This window comes from Patella vulgata, chromosome 1 (genome assembly GCF_932274485.2).
Source record: "Patella vulgata chromosome 1, xgPatVulg1.2, whole genome shotgun sequence".
Taxonomy (NCBI): Eukaryota; Metazoa; Mollusca; class Gastropoda; family Patellidae; genus Patella; species Patella vulgata.
The window spans coordinates 41,848,322-41,862,873 of record NC_065879.2 but is presented as its reverse complement, the minus strand read 5'-3'; the positions used below and the strand labels follow the sequence as shown (position 1 = coordinate 41,862,873).

The 14,552-nt window shown below is 34.9% G+C and overlaps 1 protein-coding gene across 1 annotated transcript in view; it reads left to right on the top strand.

The window, feature by feature from the left end:
* The window catches only part of LOC126832513 (glycosaminoglycan xylosylkinase), a 67,711-nt gene extending 53,851 nt beyond the window's left edge, over positions 1–13,860 (top strand). The window contains exons 4-10 of the mRNA XM_050563324.1: positions 4,959–5,082; positions 5,258–5,344; positions 7,320–7,429; positions 7,977–8,151; positions 9,139–9,327; positions 11,059–11,118; positions 12,827–13,860. Coding sequence (XP_050419281.1) covers positions 4,959–5,082; positions 5,258–5,344; positions 7,320–7,429; positions 7,977–8,151; positions 9,139–9,327; positions 11,059–11,118; positions 12,827–13,034 — 953 coding nt within the window. The 3' untranslated portion in view covers positions 13,035–13,860. The remainder of the gene's footprint in view (positions 1–4,958; positions 5,083–5,257; positions 5,345–7,319; positions 7,430–7,976; positions 8,152–9,138; positions 9,328–11,058; positions 11,119–12,826) is intronic.
* The last annotated feature ends 692 nt before the right edge of the window (positions 13,861–14,552 follow it).

The window sequence follows — 14,552 nt, the reverse complement described above, 5'->3', positions numbered from 1 at the left end:
AGGTTATTTAGGTTTTAGATAAATTAGCTGATCACATTTATGGAGCTTATGAATCCTATCATACTTATAGCTTTGTGGTCATGGATCCAAAAGTAATTTATGCCAGATGTGTACGGACTTGCAGAATAAGTTGACCATTTACTTGGAATCAATGGAATTTTTTGCACACTACCACCCCCATAGTGGACTATTAAAATGGGTTATAAATGTTATTGAGACAATTGGGTACTAGTTCAGTAAATAAACCTTTCATGTTAAAAGTCCTTTTTAATCAGGTACTTTTCCTTCCATTAAGGTTAGCTGGATTATGAATTAAATGCTTCAATACACCTTCTCCAAGTCACTTCTTATACTGGTAGTAACTAGCTTCTAGCTAAATATAGATGGATGTAGATGATTAACGGAATTACAGATGTAAATGCAGGGCATCATTCACAAAGACCTGTCCCTTAAAAGCAATCTCAGTATTTCTTCCTTCTTATTCATACCAAATCTTTTATTCATTGAAGACATTACTGGTCGTTGGGTTGACCAGGTTATCTGATGTACTGGTAATCAATAATACATATCAGTACCAATAACATCCCATTACACCCAACTCTATTCTATTTCAAATCTAGTAATTTACCAAATCATTGCACATGATTATCATATTTATGGGGGTTGGATGGTTAGTGTGGTTTTGATTCCCTAGTTGTACGTGACAAGGAGTAGGGTTACCTGTCCAACCTTGTGGGTTTTCTGCTGGTTCTCCGGTTTCCTCCCACTGCTAAAAACCCCTACGCTCAAGGGAATTATTGAAATAAAATTGAACCATATATGTTAGTCCCAAAGTGGAGGTTAAACTCAGGATGCACCCATATTTTGCAGGAGATGGATAGAGAACAAGCCAAAAACAAACACGATTTTTTGTACAATCAGGGACAATAATCTAGAAAGTTATGGTCTGAAATGTGCAAATATCAAAAGGGACTGAGATCTTTGGGATATAAAGATATGTTTCATCAAAATCGGATAAAAATTGTGACCTCTAGAGGGTCCACAACCATTCGTATTACATACTTTTACACAATTTGCGTACAAGAGCAGCTATTTTGTGGGCAGTTTCATTTCAATTTTCCCGAAATACGAATTCAACCTTTAAAATCTGAAAAAAAAATTGTGACCTCTGCAAGCTAAAAATGTTTTTTTTCCAACAATCAGCATCCATAATCCAGGAAGTTACTTCGGATATGTGTGATTATCAAAAGGAACCGAGGTCTTAGTGTGTAACGGTGATATATCAACACCTTTTTTTTTAATCAGATAAAAATTGTGACATCTAAATTTTGTACAATCAAGGGCCTTAATTCAGGAAGTTATGATCAGATATGCGCAAATATCAACACGAACCAAGATCTGTGCGTTATAAACATGTATTTCAAGTTTCATCATTTCAAGGGTCCACAACCTTGATATACCAGTTGTTTACACTATTTGCGTGCAAGGGCGACCATTTTGTCAGACAGTTTTGGTTCGATTTTCACGAAATTTGTACTCGACCAACATTACAGTGTAACGGTGATAGATTCGAACATTTTTGTAAATCGGATAATAATTGTGACCTCTAGAGGGACCATAAGTTAAAAACACGATTTTTATACGCCAGTGGGAGGAAACTGGAGGACCCGGAGAAAACCCACGAGGTTGGACAGGCGACCCTACTCCTTGCCACGTACAACCGGGGATTCGAAACCACGCCAGTCGACTCAATGACAGACTTTATGATACAGCGCGCGCACGCTAACCATTCAGCCATCCAACCCCCCTTCAGAGAATACAACTACACAGATGATACGTTTGAAGTACAAGGTTAGTCATGGTAACCAGTGATGTCATAATGTTGATATGACGTTATAACTTCGATGACATATAGATAAATATAGACAACTATACATCATTTATCTATATTTAGCTTATTCTTTATACCTCGGGGAAGATAGAGCCAAACAGTTTGTGAATGTTATTGTTGTAGACTTTTGGTTAGGTCTTATGTCTGAAGCTTCCGAAGCCCCACTCATTTTAATTGTTATTTTTATACGCTCACATTTTCATGTGGACGTATATTGTTGTCGCCCCTGTCCGTCCACAATTGTTTGTGGACACTCTACAGGTCATAATTTTTATCCGATTTCAACGAAACTTGAAATGTAGGTTTATCTCCCTAAGATCTCGGTTCCTTTCGATGTAACTTCATGAATTAAGGCTCCTGATTGTATTAAAAATCGTGTTTTTAGCTTGTGGACCCTATAGAGGTCACAATTTTTATACACCCACATTTTCATGTGGACGTATATTGTCGTTGCCCCTGTCTGTCCAGACGTCTGTATGTCCGGACGTCCGTCCACAATTGTTTGTAGACTCTCTACAGGTCACAATTCTTATCCGATTTTGACGAAACTTGAAATGTAGGTTTATCCCCAAAAGATCTCGGCTGCTTTCGATATTGGCATGTATTAGACCGAAACTTCATGGATTATGGCCCCTGATTGTACGAAAAATCACGTTTTTAGCTTGTTGACCTTATAGAGGTCACAATTTTGAACCAAATTTGATGAAACTTGACATGCATGTTTATAACCCAACGATCTTGGATCCTTTCGATATTTGCGCCCTTCCTGAATTATAGCCCCTGATTGTCAGAAAAATCGCCTTTTTTACCTTGTGGTCCCTCTGGAGGGCACAATTATTATCCGATTTAAATATACGTTTGATTTTGTCACAGTCACACCGTAAGGAAGATCGAGTTCGAATTTCGTGAAAATCGGACCAAAATTGCTGGACAAAATGGCCGCCGTTTGTATGCGAATGGTGTAAAAGTATGGTATATCAAGGTTGCAGACCCTGTAGAGGTCACAGTTTTAATTCGATTTTGATGAAACTTGAAATGCATATTTATAACCCAAAGATCTTGGTTCCTTTCGATATTCAGGCATATCAGATTGTAACTTCCTTAATTATGGCCCCTGATTGTATGAAAAATCATGTTTTTAGCTTGTGGTCCCTCTAGAGGTCACAATTATTATCCGATTTAAAAAAAAAACGTTAGAATATATCACTGTTACACCGTAATATTTATTGAGTTTTGGGAAAATCGGGCCAAAAGTGCCGGACAAAATGGCCGCCCGTCGTACGCAAATAGTGTATGTCATCTGGTATATCAAGCTTGTGTACCCTCTAGAGGTCACAATTTTGATCTGATTTTGATGAGAGTTGAAATACATGTTTATAACCCAAAGATCTTGGTTCCTTTCGATATTTTCGCATGTCGGATCATAACTTCCTGAATTATGGCCCTTGAATATACAAAATATCACTTTTTAGCTTGCCGTCCATGTAGAGGTAACAATTTTTATCCGATTTAAAAAAACATGTGAATATATCACCATTACACACTAAGATCTTGGTTCCTTTTGATAATCGCGTATATCTGAACTTAACTTCCTGGATTATGGCTCCTGATTGTTCGAAAAATCACAGCAGGGGACTATTAAAATGGGTTTGTCCGTCTGTCTGTCCGTCAGTCTGTCCGTCTGTCACACTTTTTGGGACACAATAACTCTCCTTCTAATTGACCTAGAATGTTCAAACTTGGTGTAGGTGTTTATTAGGTCAATACCTTGATGGAGTTCAAAGATGAGCATTTTCTGGTTAGGGTAAGCAGAGATAAGCAATTTGATTGGTTGATGCTTTGGGACACGATAACTTTAGTTCTAATTAAGTGAGAGTGATGAAACTTGGTGGTTTAGTTTCATTACATCAATACCTTGACTAAGTTCGATAATGAGCATTTTCTGCTCAGGGTAAGCAGAGTGATAAGCAATTTGATTGGCCGAGACTTTGGAACAGAATAACTCTCATTCTAATTGAGTTAGAATGTTCACATTTGGCATAGGTGTCTATTAGGCGAATGCTTTGATGGAGTTCAAAGATGAGAATGTTTAGCTTGGGGTAAGCAGAGATAAGCAATTGGTTGATATACATGAGACACAATAACTTTAGTTCTAATTAAGTGAGAGTGAGGACACTTGGAGTATAGCTTTATTACATCAGTACCTTGACTAAGTTCGATTATGTAAAATTTTCTGCTGAGGGTAAGCAGAGCGATAAGCAATTTGATTGGTCGAGACTTTGGAAAAATATAACTCTCCTTCTAATTGAGGTAGAATGTTTAAACTTGGTGTAGAGAGTGATGAAACTTGGTGTATAGTTGATAATCAGTTTGATTGCTTGATACTTTTGAAAAAAATAAATGTGCAATTAATTATTATGTGTCATCTATTTATTTTGGGATTTCGGCGGGGGACATCAGCCTCACTGTTGGCTTGTTAATAATTAAGATAACATTTCAGGCCTAAAGAAAGACCTGCAATTGGCAGAATTAGCTCTTGCATAATCGTATGTTTACTTAATGTCTTGCCCTCCACCATTAAACCACACATAATCTTAATAATACATCTCTGTTAAAGCGTAGTAAATCTGTGCAATATAAACCAGCTTAACCTATAATCATAAGTTGGCCTAAGAATAGTCTTCTTTATAATAATATGATCTTTTAAAAAATTTATATGCTACTGAATTCATTTACTTTAGGATGTGTATGTTCTCTTCCACAAAATGTCAAATATTGTGATTTCGGTTATGTAATTTTAGCAACAATGGACTTATAAAAATTTATTGTTAATAAGAGGTGCAGATTACGAGGGGTACCCAACCTGACTGGAATGTGATCAGATACACGGTCTCTGTCTAATCTCCATTCTGTTCAAAATTTCTTGTGAATACTAGAGACTACATTTATATCCCAATCTTATTAAAATTTATGTGTGTTACGAGGTCTGTCTAATTTCTGCAACTGATAGTGACTTCGTGTAAATGCTCTAGCCACAATGGTACACTAAACTATTTGTTTATTGTAGGTGCTGTATTAAGAGCTATGTCTACACGCCCTATAACATTAGCTGATGTTGGTTACAAAGGGACACAGCTCAAGATGACTCTTCTCTTACAAGGTCAACAAAGAGTGGTCTTTAAACCCAAATGGTTAGTTAATAATTATTCTGCCCCAAAAATATTCTTTGATAACTAGATTAAATGTATTAAATTACTGTATGACAACCTCTAGCAAAAATGGTTTCAACAAGAAGTTTTTCTTTTGTACCTTCCGTACTTTGCACACCTTGATCAGTTTTCATTAGTATACCCTTGATACTTTCAGGTACACAAGGGATTATGTTATAACTGATTCACCTGTAAGTGGCACTGATCGACATAATGGTGAAATAGCTGCTTTCCATCTTGGCAGGTTTGAAATTTGATTCTTATTAACTCTATTACATCTGTCTACCTCTTCTCGATCTGATTAAGGCACAAATCCTATTTCGTTTCGTTCTTTATAGTTCAAAATTTCGTTTTATTTGTCTGTACTACACTAGGATCTGGAAGAGTTGTTATATAACCTGCGTTCTGGATATTGTTAGGGATTAGCCAATGAAACTGTTTGTTATGGCGACTAGGGCTGGCAATCGATCCTGTTTCCACTATCGATTATCGCCGACCATCCGCCGATCAATAATCGATAATATCGGCAAATTATTTTGACTTACAATTGGTTTGAAAACAATCATAATTTGCACATGAATAACGTATCATATGCGAATTTTTATGTTGTGATATCATTCTGTATACATGGAGAATTTTTTTTTCATTTATTTGACATTTGACAATAAAATAATAGCATTTCATAGCAAAACCAAGGTGTAGAAAGAAACTCAATCAACTTCGTTTGGAAAACAGAACCTGACACCGCTCGCCATAGTTTTGTCACTTATGACCTAAATAATACTGAGTAAAATGTAGTTATTTCCCTTCGAATTCTTCAGTTCGCCGTAACACTTATTGCGGTGATTTCTTCGCACTGGGGAAAATAAAAAACTCCTCTTCAGACATTTCTTCGCAAATTTCTTAATAAAATAATAAATTTTATAAAGGGAAAGTACGTGTTTGACTTAGAAACAGAGAAGCCGAAAGAACTGAAGAGTTAAAATAAGGGGCACAACTGGATGTTACGTGAAACCATTGGCTCTCATCATGACATAAGCGGCCAAAATTTCTCACCGGTTGCGTCTCGCGTGAAAAAAAACAACAAACGTGTGTGTTTTATTATGACTATTGTGTTTAATTACAGTTCTAGGCCCAAGCAAAGAATACAGTGATAAGGATTATTTTTATGGACTTCTTCTTGCAAGTGAAGTACCTATAATTGCGCGATAATCGATATTTTAAAACTGTATCGATAATCGATTTTCAAAACACTTACCGACGATTATCGGCAATTATCAATTATTTCCGCCAGCCCTAATGGCGACTTCTTGGCGTGTGATGCATGGAACTGTGGGTAAACCATTGGAAACATCAACACTGATTGATTAATCACTGTCTGATATGAATCCTGACGCGACCTCCCAATAGCACTGGTCAGATCTTCATGTAGTGTAGCCCATCGAAAGTATAAAAAAAACGAAACAAAATATAGATCTGTATTTTAATCAGATTGACCTCTTCTGAAAGTTACAGTTGAAAATCATTAGGATTCGTCTCTTATATAGTGGACAGGAGTGACAACAATATTTAAGATGGCGGTGGACTTGTATCGGAATACCATGATGTCATCCAACATTAAAAACACTTTTAACTGACTATTAGTAATAGTATTACCGTAGATTGCAAAATTACGGAAAGTTCAATTTCGAAGAAATGTAGACCAGAGTTGTTGACACAGAGAGAAACAAAGTTCAACACCTACTCAACACAAACAAGATCATTTCGGGACTATCACATGGTACAATTTTTATTTCAGTAAATCATCTGCACATAGAGATCTTTAGAAGTAGGACAAAAACCTGAGGCAGGGTTAGGCAGGTGACCACTCGACTCAATGATAGACCTTATAATCTAAAGATCGATAGAATTTTATATCTTTGTAAATACTAATAGGAATTAAACCATAAAACTGTGATAAACCCAAACATGGGTCATCTTCTTATACAGACATTCTGATTTAATACATGTTATATCAACTACTGAAAGGAAACTAGCACTTTACTTGCTGAACCACATTACGTGGTGGCTCCATTTAAATACCAACACTTTCATACTGAAATTTAATTTTGCTGAACCACTAGTTCGAATTTACCAATGAAAGAACTACAGTGCAACTTTCATTGCCTGGTAAGTAAATACAGTGGTTTACAAATAATTACATGTTTTAAAAATTTCAGAATTCTACAGTTTCGTAGGACTCCTCTTGTGTCTGGACGGAGAGTGAATATGAAGCGTGAGATACAAGGAGTTGGTAGTAAGACATTATTAAACACATTCTACACAAAGGGTAAGAACTACTTGCGTAAGATAAAATCAGATCAATTATGTTTGTATAGTATGGCATACAATAAGAATTGTGTCTTTGAAATTTTATTTGACTCAGGTGATAATACAAATTTCTATAATGAAAAGGGAGGTGTTTATGAGATTAATGTTTTTCAGATAATAATAGACTACATTTGTCTATTGATGATGTTTTGTTTGATTAAAATACATGTTCTAAGGTTGATGTTTTTATTGTGTTTTGGGGGGTGGCCGAATGGTTAATGCATGTGCGTTTGATCATTGAGTCAAGTGGCGTGGTTTCGAATCCACGATTGTACATGACAAGGAGTAGGGTCACCTGTTGAATCTCATGGATTTTCTTAGGGTCCTCCCTTTTCCTCCCACTGCTAAAGACCTCTACGCACTGGTGAATTATTGAAATAAAATTGAACCATTTGTTATTCCTGAAATGACATGGTTTGTCTATCTCTTTATTGTATTTCATATTATAATACAATATGGATGACAATGAATTTATGTTTATAAATTGTTGTTTTTGTTTGTTTCAGATGGAAATATGTGTTTCTATGGTAAATGCTACTACTGTAAAGGGCCAGCTACAGGTGTTTGTGCAGAAGGTGAAGTGTTGGAAGGAACAGTGGTATTATGGATGCCATCAACTTTTAAACTTAAACTTCATAAACATCCATGGTCTAGAACATACAGAGAAGGAAGACTTGCCAGGTAAGTGAGAGGCATTATCTACATTGGAACTCGAAAATATTGATTAATCATGGTGATTCTTTGTCAACTGCCAACAATATGTCACATTTGAACACATTATCAATAAGGTCATTGGATTAGTTGTTTCCATAAAGTAATTAATAAATGAGACAGAGAGAGATGAAGAAATGTTGTTTAAGGTCCACTTGACATAAACTAGTTATGTTTGGGATTAGCATATGGTACAAATTATTTCATTTAGTCGCTTGCGCATAGGGGTATTTAGCAGCAGGGAGGAAACCAGAGAATACCCATACGGTTAGACATGCTCCTTGTTAAATTGAAATCATACTACTTGACTCAATGATAAATCATTTGGCCTCCATTAATCAATAAGTAGCAGATGGACTAAGGCACTCCATTGTATGTCATAAATGTTACTTTTGTAGAATGTATTTTTTCGTCAGAAATGCCTGGCTTAATTCAAATCAAGGGAGGTAAATCACTTATTGTACAGGGCTATTTTAATTACAATTGTTCTAGCACTGTATAGGTCTACTCAAAAGAAAATATATCAGTTTTTTTCTTAAATAAATTTCAAATGGGGTACATCAAACTCATTTAAGTTATTTCACAGACATCCTACACGAATATTCTAATAAACAAGTTGGTACTGAGAGAAGCTCCAGTTAAGACCAGCACTATGCCTGATCATGGTGAATGGTCAAAAAGTAGTAAAAGTTCCACCGCAAATCGAACAGATTTACAGATTTAACAAGAACAAAAAAAAGCTTGATACTCTTTTGTGACACCCTGGCCATTAATTAGTATATGTGGATATCATATTTTGAATAAATAGTAAAACCTAAATGGCTTTAAACAAAGGATGCTTTTGATCAGAATATATCATTTGATGAAGAAAGGTCTTCAGGTTTTATATACATGTCATACAATAAGAATATCTTTTCTGTTTTATTTGTGAGTTAAATCTTGATTTTGTTAATGTAGTTGGGAGACTGATGATGGGTATTGTAGAAAGGTACAGATGATAGACTATTATAGAGATGGTCCTATATTACTAGATATAATAGATACAGCTATATTTGATTATCTAGTAGGTAATGCAGATAGACATCATTATGAAACATTCCATAACACTACAGAGACAATGTTGTTGTTATTAGATAATGGTAAAAGGTAATATCTTACATGAAATTTATTTTTATATGACAATAGTTAACCTGTAGAACCAATCAATTTTAATCATGTACTGGTTTCATTTCCTCTTAATTTGTTTCATACATCGATAGTAGAATTTCAGATTGTGATTTGTGTTTTGTTATAGATTTGAGCCAGGGGCACAGATCCCAAAAATGAGTGGTGGGGACAGTCCATGCGCGGGCAACTATTGGTAAAGAGGGGGGTTCTGGGGTCTTACCCCAAAATTTTTTGAAAATTAGACGCTCTAAAACGCACTCTGTGGGTATTTTCAGCATCATTTTCTGGCTAACAATTCTAATCCCTGAGGCAGCAAATGATACGAAATCTAATCTAAAGACAAATCTTCAAGCCACCGTACACGATTTATTCTCTCATGTACACTACAAGAACTAGAAATATTTACACTACTGAGATTCCAGCTCCGCCTCCATTCCCAGTAGTGTTCGAAGACTACCTAAAGTCTTTGAGCAAGATGTGTATTCAATTGGATACACAAATGTACAGGCCTACAAATCTTTTAATTTATATAAACTAAAACAAGCCACACACACAGCTAAACATATCAATATTCAATCCCAATTGAAGTAAATGTAACATTTTACTGTATTATTCATTGGTGATTAAAAATCCGATGGCAAAGGCAAATTTTCCCACGTTAAAATTAAAAAATGGCGACCACATTGAAATAATAACTTTTCGCTTTATTTTAAAGTTAATTCTAGCTGTTTATATTGTTCCCATAGCTATTTTAATGATCATCATTCACATAGTACCAGTTGTATTATATTATCTATTTTGAATGTGACAGTGGTGATGTTATGTTAGAAATTATGTGTTTGGAATTTTATAATTTGTGTGATTTATCATCCAGTATACCAGATAAAAACAAAATCTTGACCCTTTAATACCCAGCGTATCAGATATGAACACCTACACGATATACATATTATTATAATCCCTATGGAATATTTTAATTATTTACTGTTATAATATGAATTATCTCTTATTCCCTGTTAAATAAAAATCGGTCACCGGGTGCAGCTGTACAACTTCAAGGACCCTGACCTCAAGTGCCTGGGACCAACTCTACACTTTCTGAAATGTCTATAAAAGCTCTGGAATGATTTTAAAAAATAAACAGTATATCATGCCCCCACCACTAAAACTATTGGTGGGTACGCGTACCGTGTCCCCACCGGGATCTGCGCCCATAATTTGAGCAATAATTTAAAAATAAATCACTTTTATAAATGTAAATCTTGTTTGAAAGGCACACTTTAATCTTGTGATTCTGATTGTAACAACTTAAGATCACAACAACATGTGAGAAAGACATTTTCACGATCGGTTGGAGTGGGGAAAATGGGGCTTTTAAAAGCTAAGTTCAGTACAACTCTTATATAATTCTGTGTTAGACTTCGGTTGACACCTTAATACTGGTGACATTGGCTGCTATAGAGGTGGTGGACAACCCAGACATTATTGGTTTTTACGCCTTTTCACAGTAAAGTTAAGTTGTTATGGACTCTGTGTCTTGTTGTTGGTTTTGTTGTGTTAATATTTCAACTATGCAGTTGCCTGTCATACCAGCTTTACAGACTAATGAACTTTTATATTATCATCTAAAGCTAAATATCACTAGATTTCTCTTTACTGTATCAATTTGCCTTGTTTGTAAACACTCTGATTTTTTTGATTTTTGTTTAGTTTTGGTAATCCGTTTCATGATGAACGATCAATATTAGCACCGTTATATCAGTGTTGCAGGTAAGTTATGAACTATATGTAAGAATATATACCCTCACTAACTTCAATTAATGATCAAAGGCTCTCAGTGATAGTGATAATATGAATAAAGTCTTTGCTTAAGGTATACATGTAAATAAGTTTCATGAAAATAATACTTGCTATAAATATGGGACATTGCATTTTGTAAGTATCAAGTAATTCCCCAAAATATGCAAGCATCAACTTTATGTTCAGGACAGGTGTACTTGAATTTATAATAATGGGTAATGTGACATAAGGATGAATCCTATAATAAATTGATAAACTCTTGTAATCATGTTATGAAAAAAAGTTATTTATGCCTTGTTTTAAAACATTCATGGTTAATGAATAAACCCTTTTGAAAACCCCTTGTTGGAATTCGATATAAGACTAGGCCGTGGCACTTCTGCCCAGGAAAATTATCCCTCATAGCACACTGTAAACCCTATTTCATTTAATGTTCTTTTGAAAACCAGCAAATTCCCAGAATTATTTATACACATTATAGAAAAAAGTTAATTTAGGATGTTTATCGTATGTTCATAAAGAAGGTTTTCATTGTATTTTTATACACCCACAATTTCTTGTGGACGTATTATGCCATCGCCCCTGTCTGTCCGGACGTTCATCCGTACGCAATTTGTTTGTGGACACTCTACAGGTCACAATTTTTATCTGATTTTGATGAAACTTGAAATATAGGTCTATCTCTAAAAGATCTTGGTTCCTTTTGATATTGGCATGTGTTGGACCATAACTTTATGGATTATGGCCCCTGATTGTATGAAAAATCATGTTTTTAGCTTGTGGACACTCTAGAGGTCACAATTTTCACCCGATTTTGATGAAACTTGAAATGCATGTTTATAACACAAAGATCTTGATTCCTGTCGATATTCGCACATATCGGATCATAACTTCCTGAATTATGGCCCCTGATTGTAAAAATCGCGTTTTTCGCTTGTGGTTCCTCTTAGAGGTCACAATTATTATCTGATTTAAAAAAAACCCTTCGAATATATCACCATTACACCATAATGTGAGTTTGAATTTTGTGAAAATCGGATAAAAACTGCCGGACGAACTGGCCTATCATTGTACGCAAATAGTGTAAAAGTATTAATACCATGGTTGTAGATACGTTTAAAAAAACCTTTACACCCTAATGATGGTTGAGTTCGAATTTCGTGAAATTTGAACTAAAACTGTCCGACAAAATGGCCACCCCTCGTACACAAATTGTGTGCAAGTATTTAATCCAAAGGTTGTGGACTCTCTAGAGGTCAATTTTTGATGAAGCTTAAAATATATCTTTATATCCCAAAGATCTCGGTCCCTTTCGATATTCACACATTTCAGACCATAACTGATTGGATTATGGCCCCTGATTGTACGAAAAATCATGGTTTTTTTTTCTTAGCTTGTTCTCTATCCATCTCTTGCAAAATGTGGGCATATCCTGCCTGGCAGCCTCTGTGAAAAAAATTGTTAAATTCATTAAAATAATTAATTTGTGGTCAAATGATTATTAGATTTACTTAGAGACATTCCTTGAGTCAACTCCACAGATGATTTGTCACTAGTGTGGGTATACTGTGTTTGCATCCAACACTCATTGTACAGAAGAATCCCTTGACAGACAGTGTCTGCCATATGGCTGTTTTTAAAGAAATGTTTTGAATATTTGGTCTGTTTTATTTTTTAGCGTTCGTGTAAAAACCTGGCAGCGTTTATTGTCACTACAAGATGGTATTTTAAGCTCTGTTTTAGGTGGTGTTCTAGATGGGGATCCTGTTGCACCAGTTATAAATGATAAACATCTAATAGCATTGGATAGAAGATTAAAGTCAGCACTTAATGAAGTAGACATCTGTATTTCTAAATATGGAATGAAAGTCATTGTGACGTCCTGATGAATTGTGATTAGAAAAGAAAAAACTTATTTTAAAAGAAAAACTTATTTAAAAATAAGTTCCAGATATATTTTAGTGAATGAAACTGATTAATGGTGCTAGAAGACTCTTGTAAAACTTTATCCAACCTAGTCCTGTGTAAGAATCAAAATTATGTGATACTTTTGTTAAGAAATTTCAAGACACTTGTGCAGTTTTAGAATCAGATCCCCTAAATAAGTTATGTAATCCTGTTTTAGCAAATCCAGCAATTGTTTGATATTTTTGATTTGACATTTAACTAAACATTGGCCTGTAACCATAGAGATGTTATAACATCTCCAATGGAACTTTATTGAAAAGAAATTGGCAACTAGAAATCGGTATGGCGTGCATTTTCCTGATACACCCCCGAAACTGCCTGAGGTAACCAGCAATTGAAGTAACAAGGGATAACTTCAGTCAGTTTTATAGAAGGATAACTTGTGTTTTCCTTTTGCTTTTTTCACTTCCATTTCTTGAAATCTTCGTTACACATCTATTTTAGCAATGATCTCTGTGTTAAAATTTTGTCCGCGAGCTAAAAACAATGGCCAGCTAGCTCCAATACTAATAAAACTTGTTACTGACAAAGGATTTCATTCACTAGTTTAACATCTCAATGCATTTAAAAGAAATATATTCCGAAGAATCTCATCGATTATTTGTGGATCGTGATAAGACTGGTGGATTTATTTTTATAGACAGGCTATGTAAATATAAGTATGTAAATATTAACACTGATTATACCCTATAAAATGTAAATGTACATATATGAAAGTACAGCAATAAAACTGTATTTATAGTACATTATTCTTGCCACTCACTAATACTTGCATTGTTATGTTGACAACTTAATTGTATGATACTTGTCAAGGTTTGTTTAAATAAAGTTACTTGAACCAAAAGGGGTGGGAAAGGACACCATGAAAGGGTAGATTTAGATATTTCTATATGCCCACATTTCGTTTGTGGACACGGTACAGTAACAATTTTTAGCCATGGCAAAACTTAAAACATATGTTTAAATCCCAAAGATCTTAGTTCCTTTCGATATTGTCGCATGTCGGACCGTAACCTCCTGGATTATGACCCCTGATTGTATGAATATTTGCTTATTTTAGATTGTTCTCTGTCCATCTCTTGCATAATGTGGGCATATCTTGCATGGCAACCGCATGTTTACTTTTTGGGGTAGTCTAAGGGGCCTTACAACATTTCCACAAAAGCTTGTTCAGATTATAATATGCCTGTTTATGTTGATTTTTAAAAAAAAAAAAAGAAAAAAGTATTGTTACTAAGCAAAATTTTCAACGCACACATACTCTTAAAAGACCTTGGGAGTCCAGATCTTGTTGATTTCTTTTGAAAAATGGTTTTTATGCCAAAAGATAAGAATTTAAACCAGGTGGACAAACCCACAAATTAACAGTAGGGCACCTCAGCATCACTTATGAGAAAGTGTATATGGTTAACCACATTGATAATTGTGTCATAATG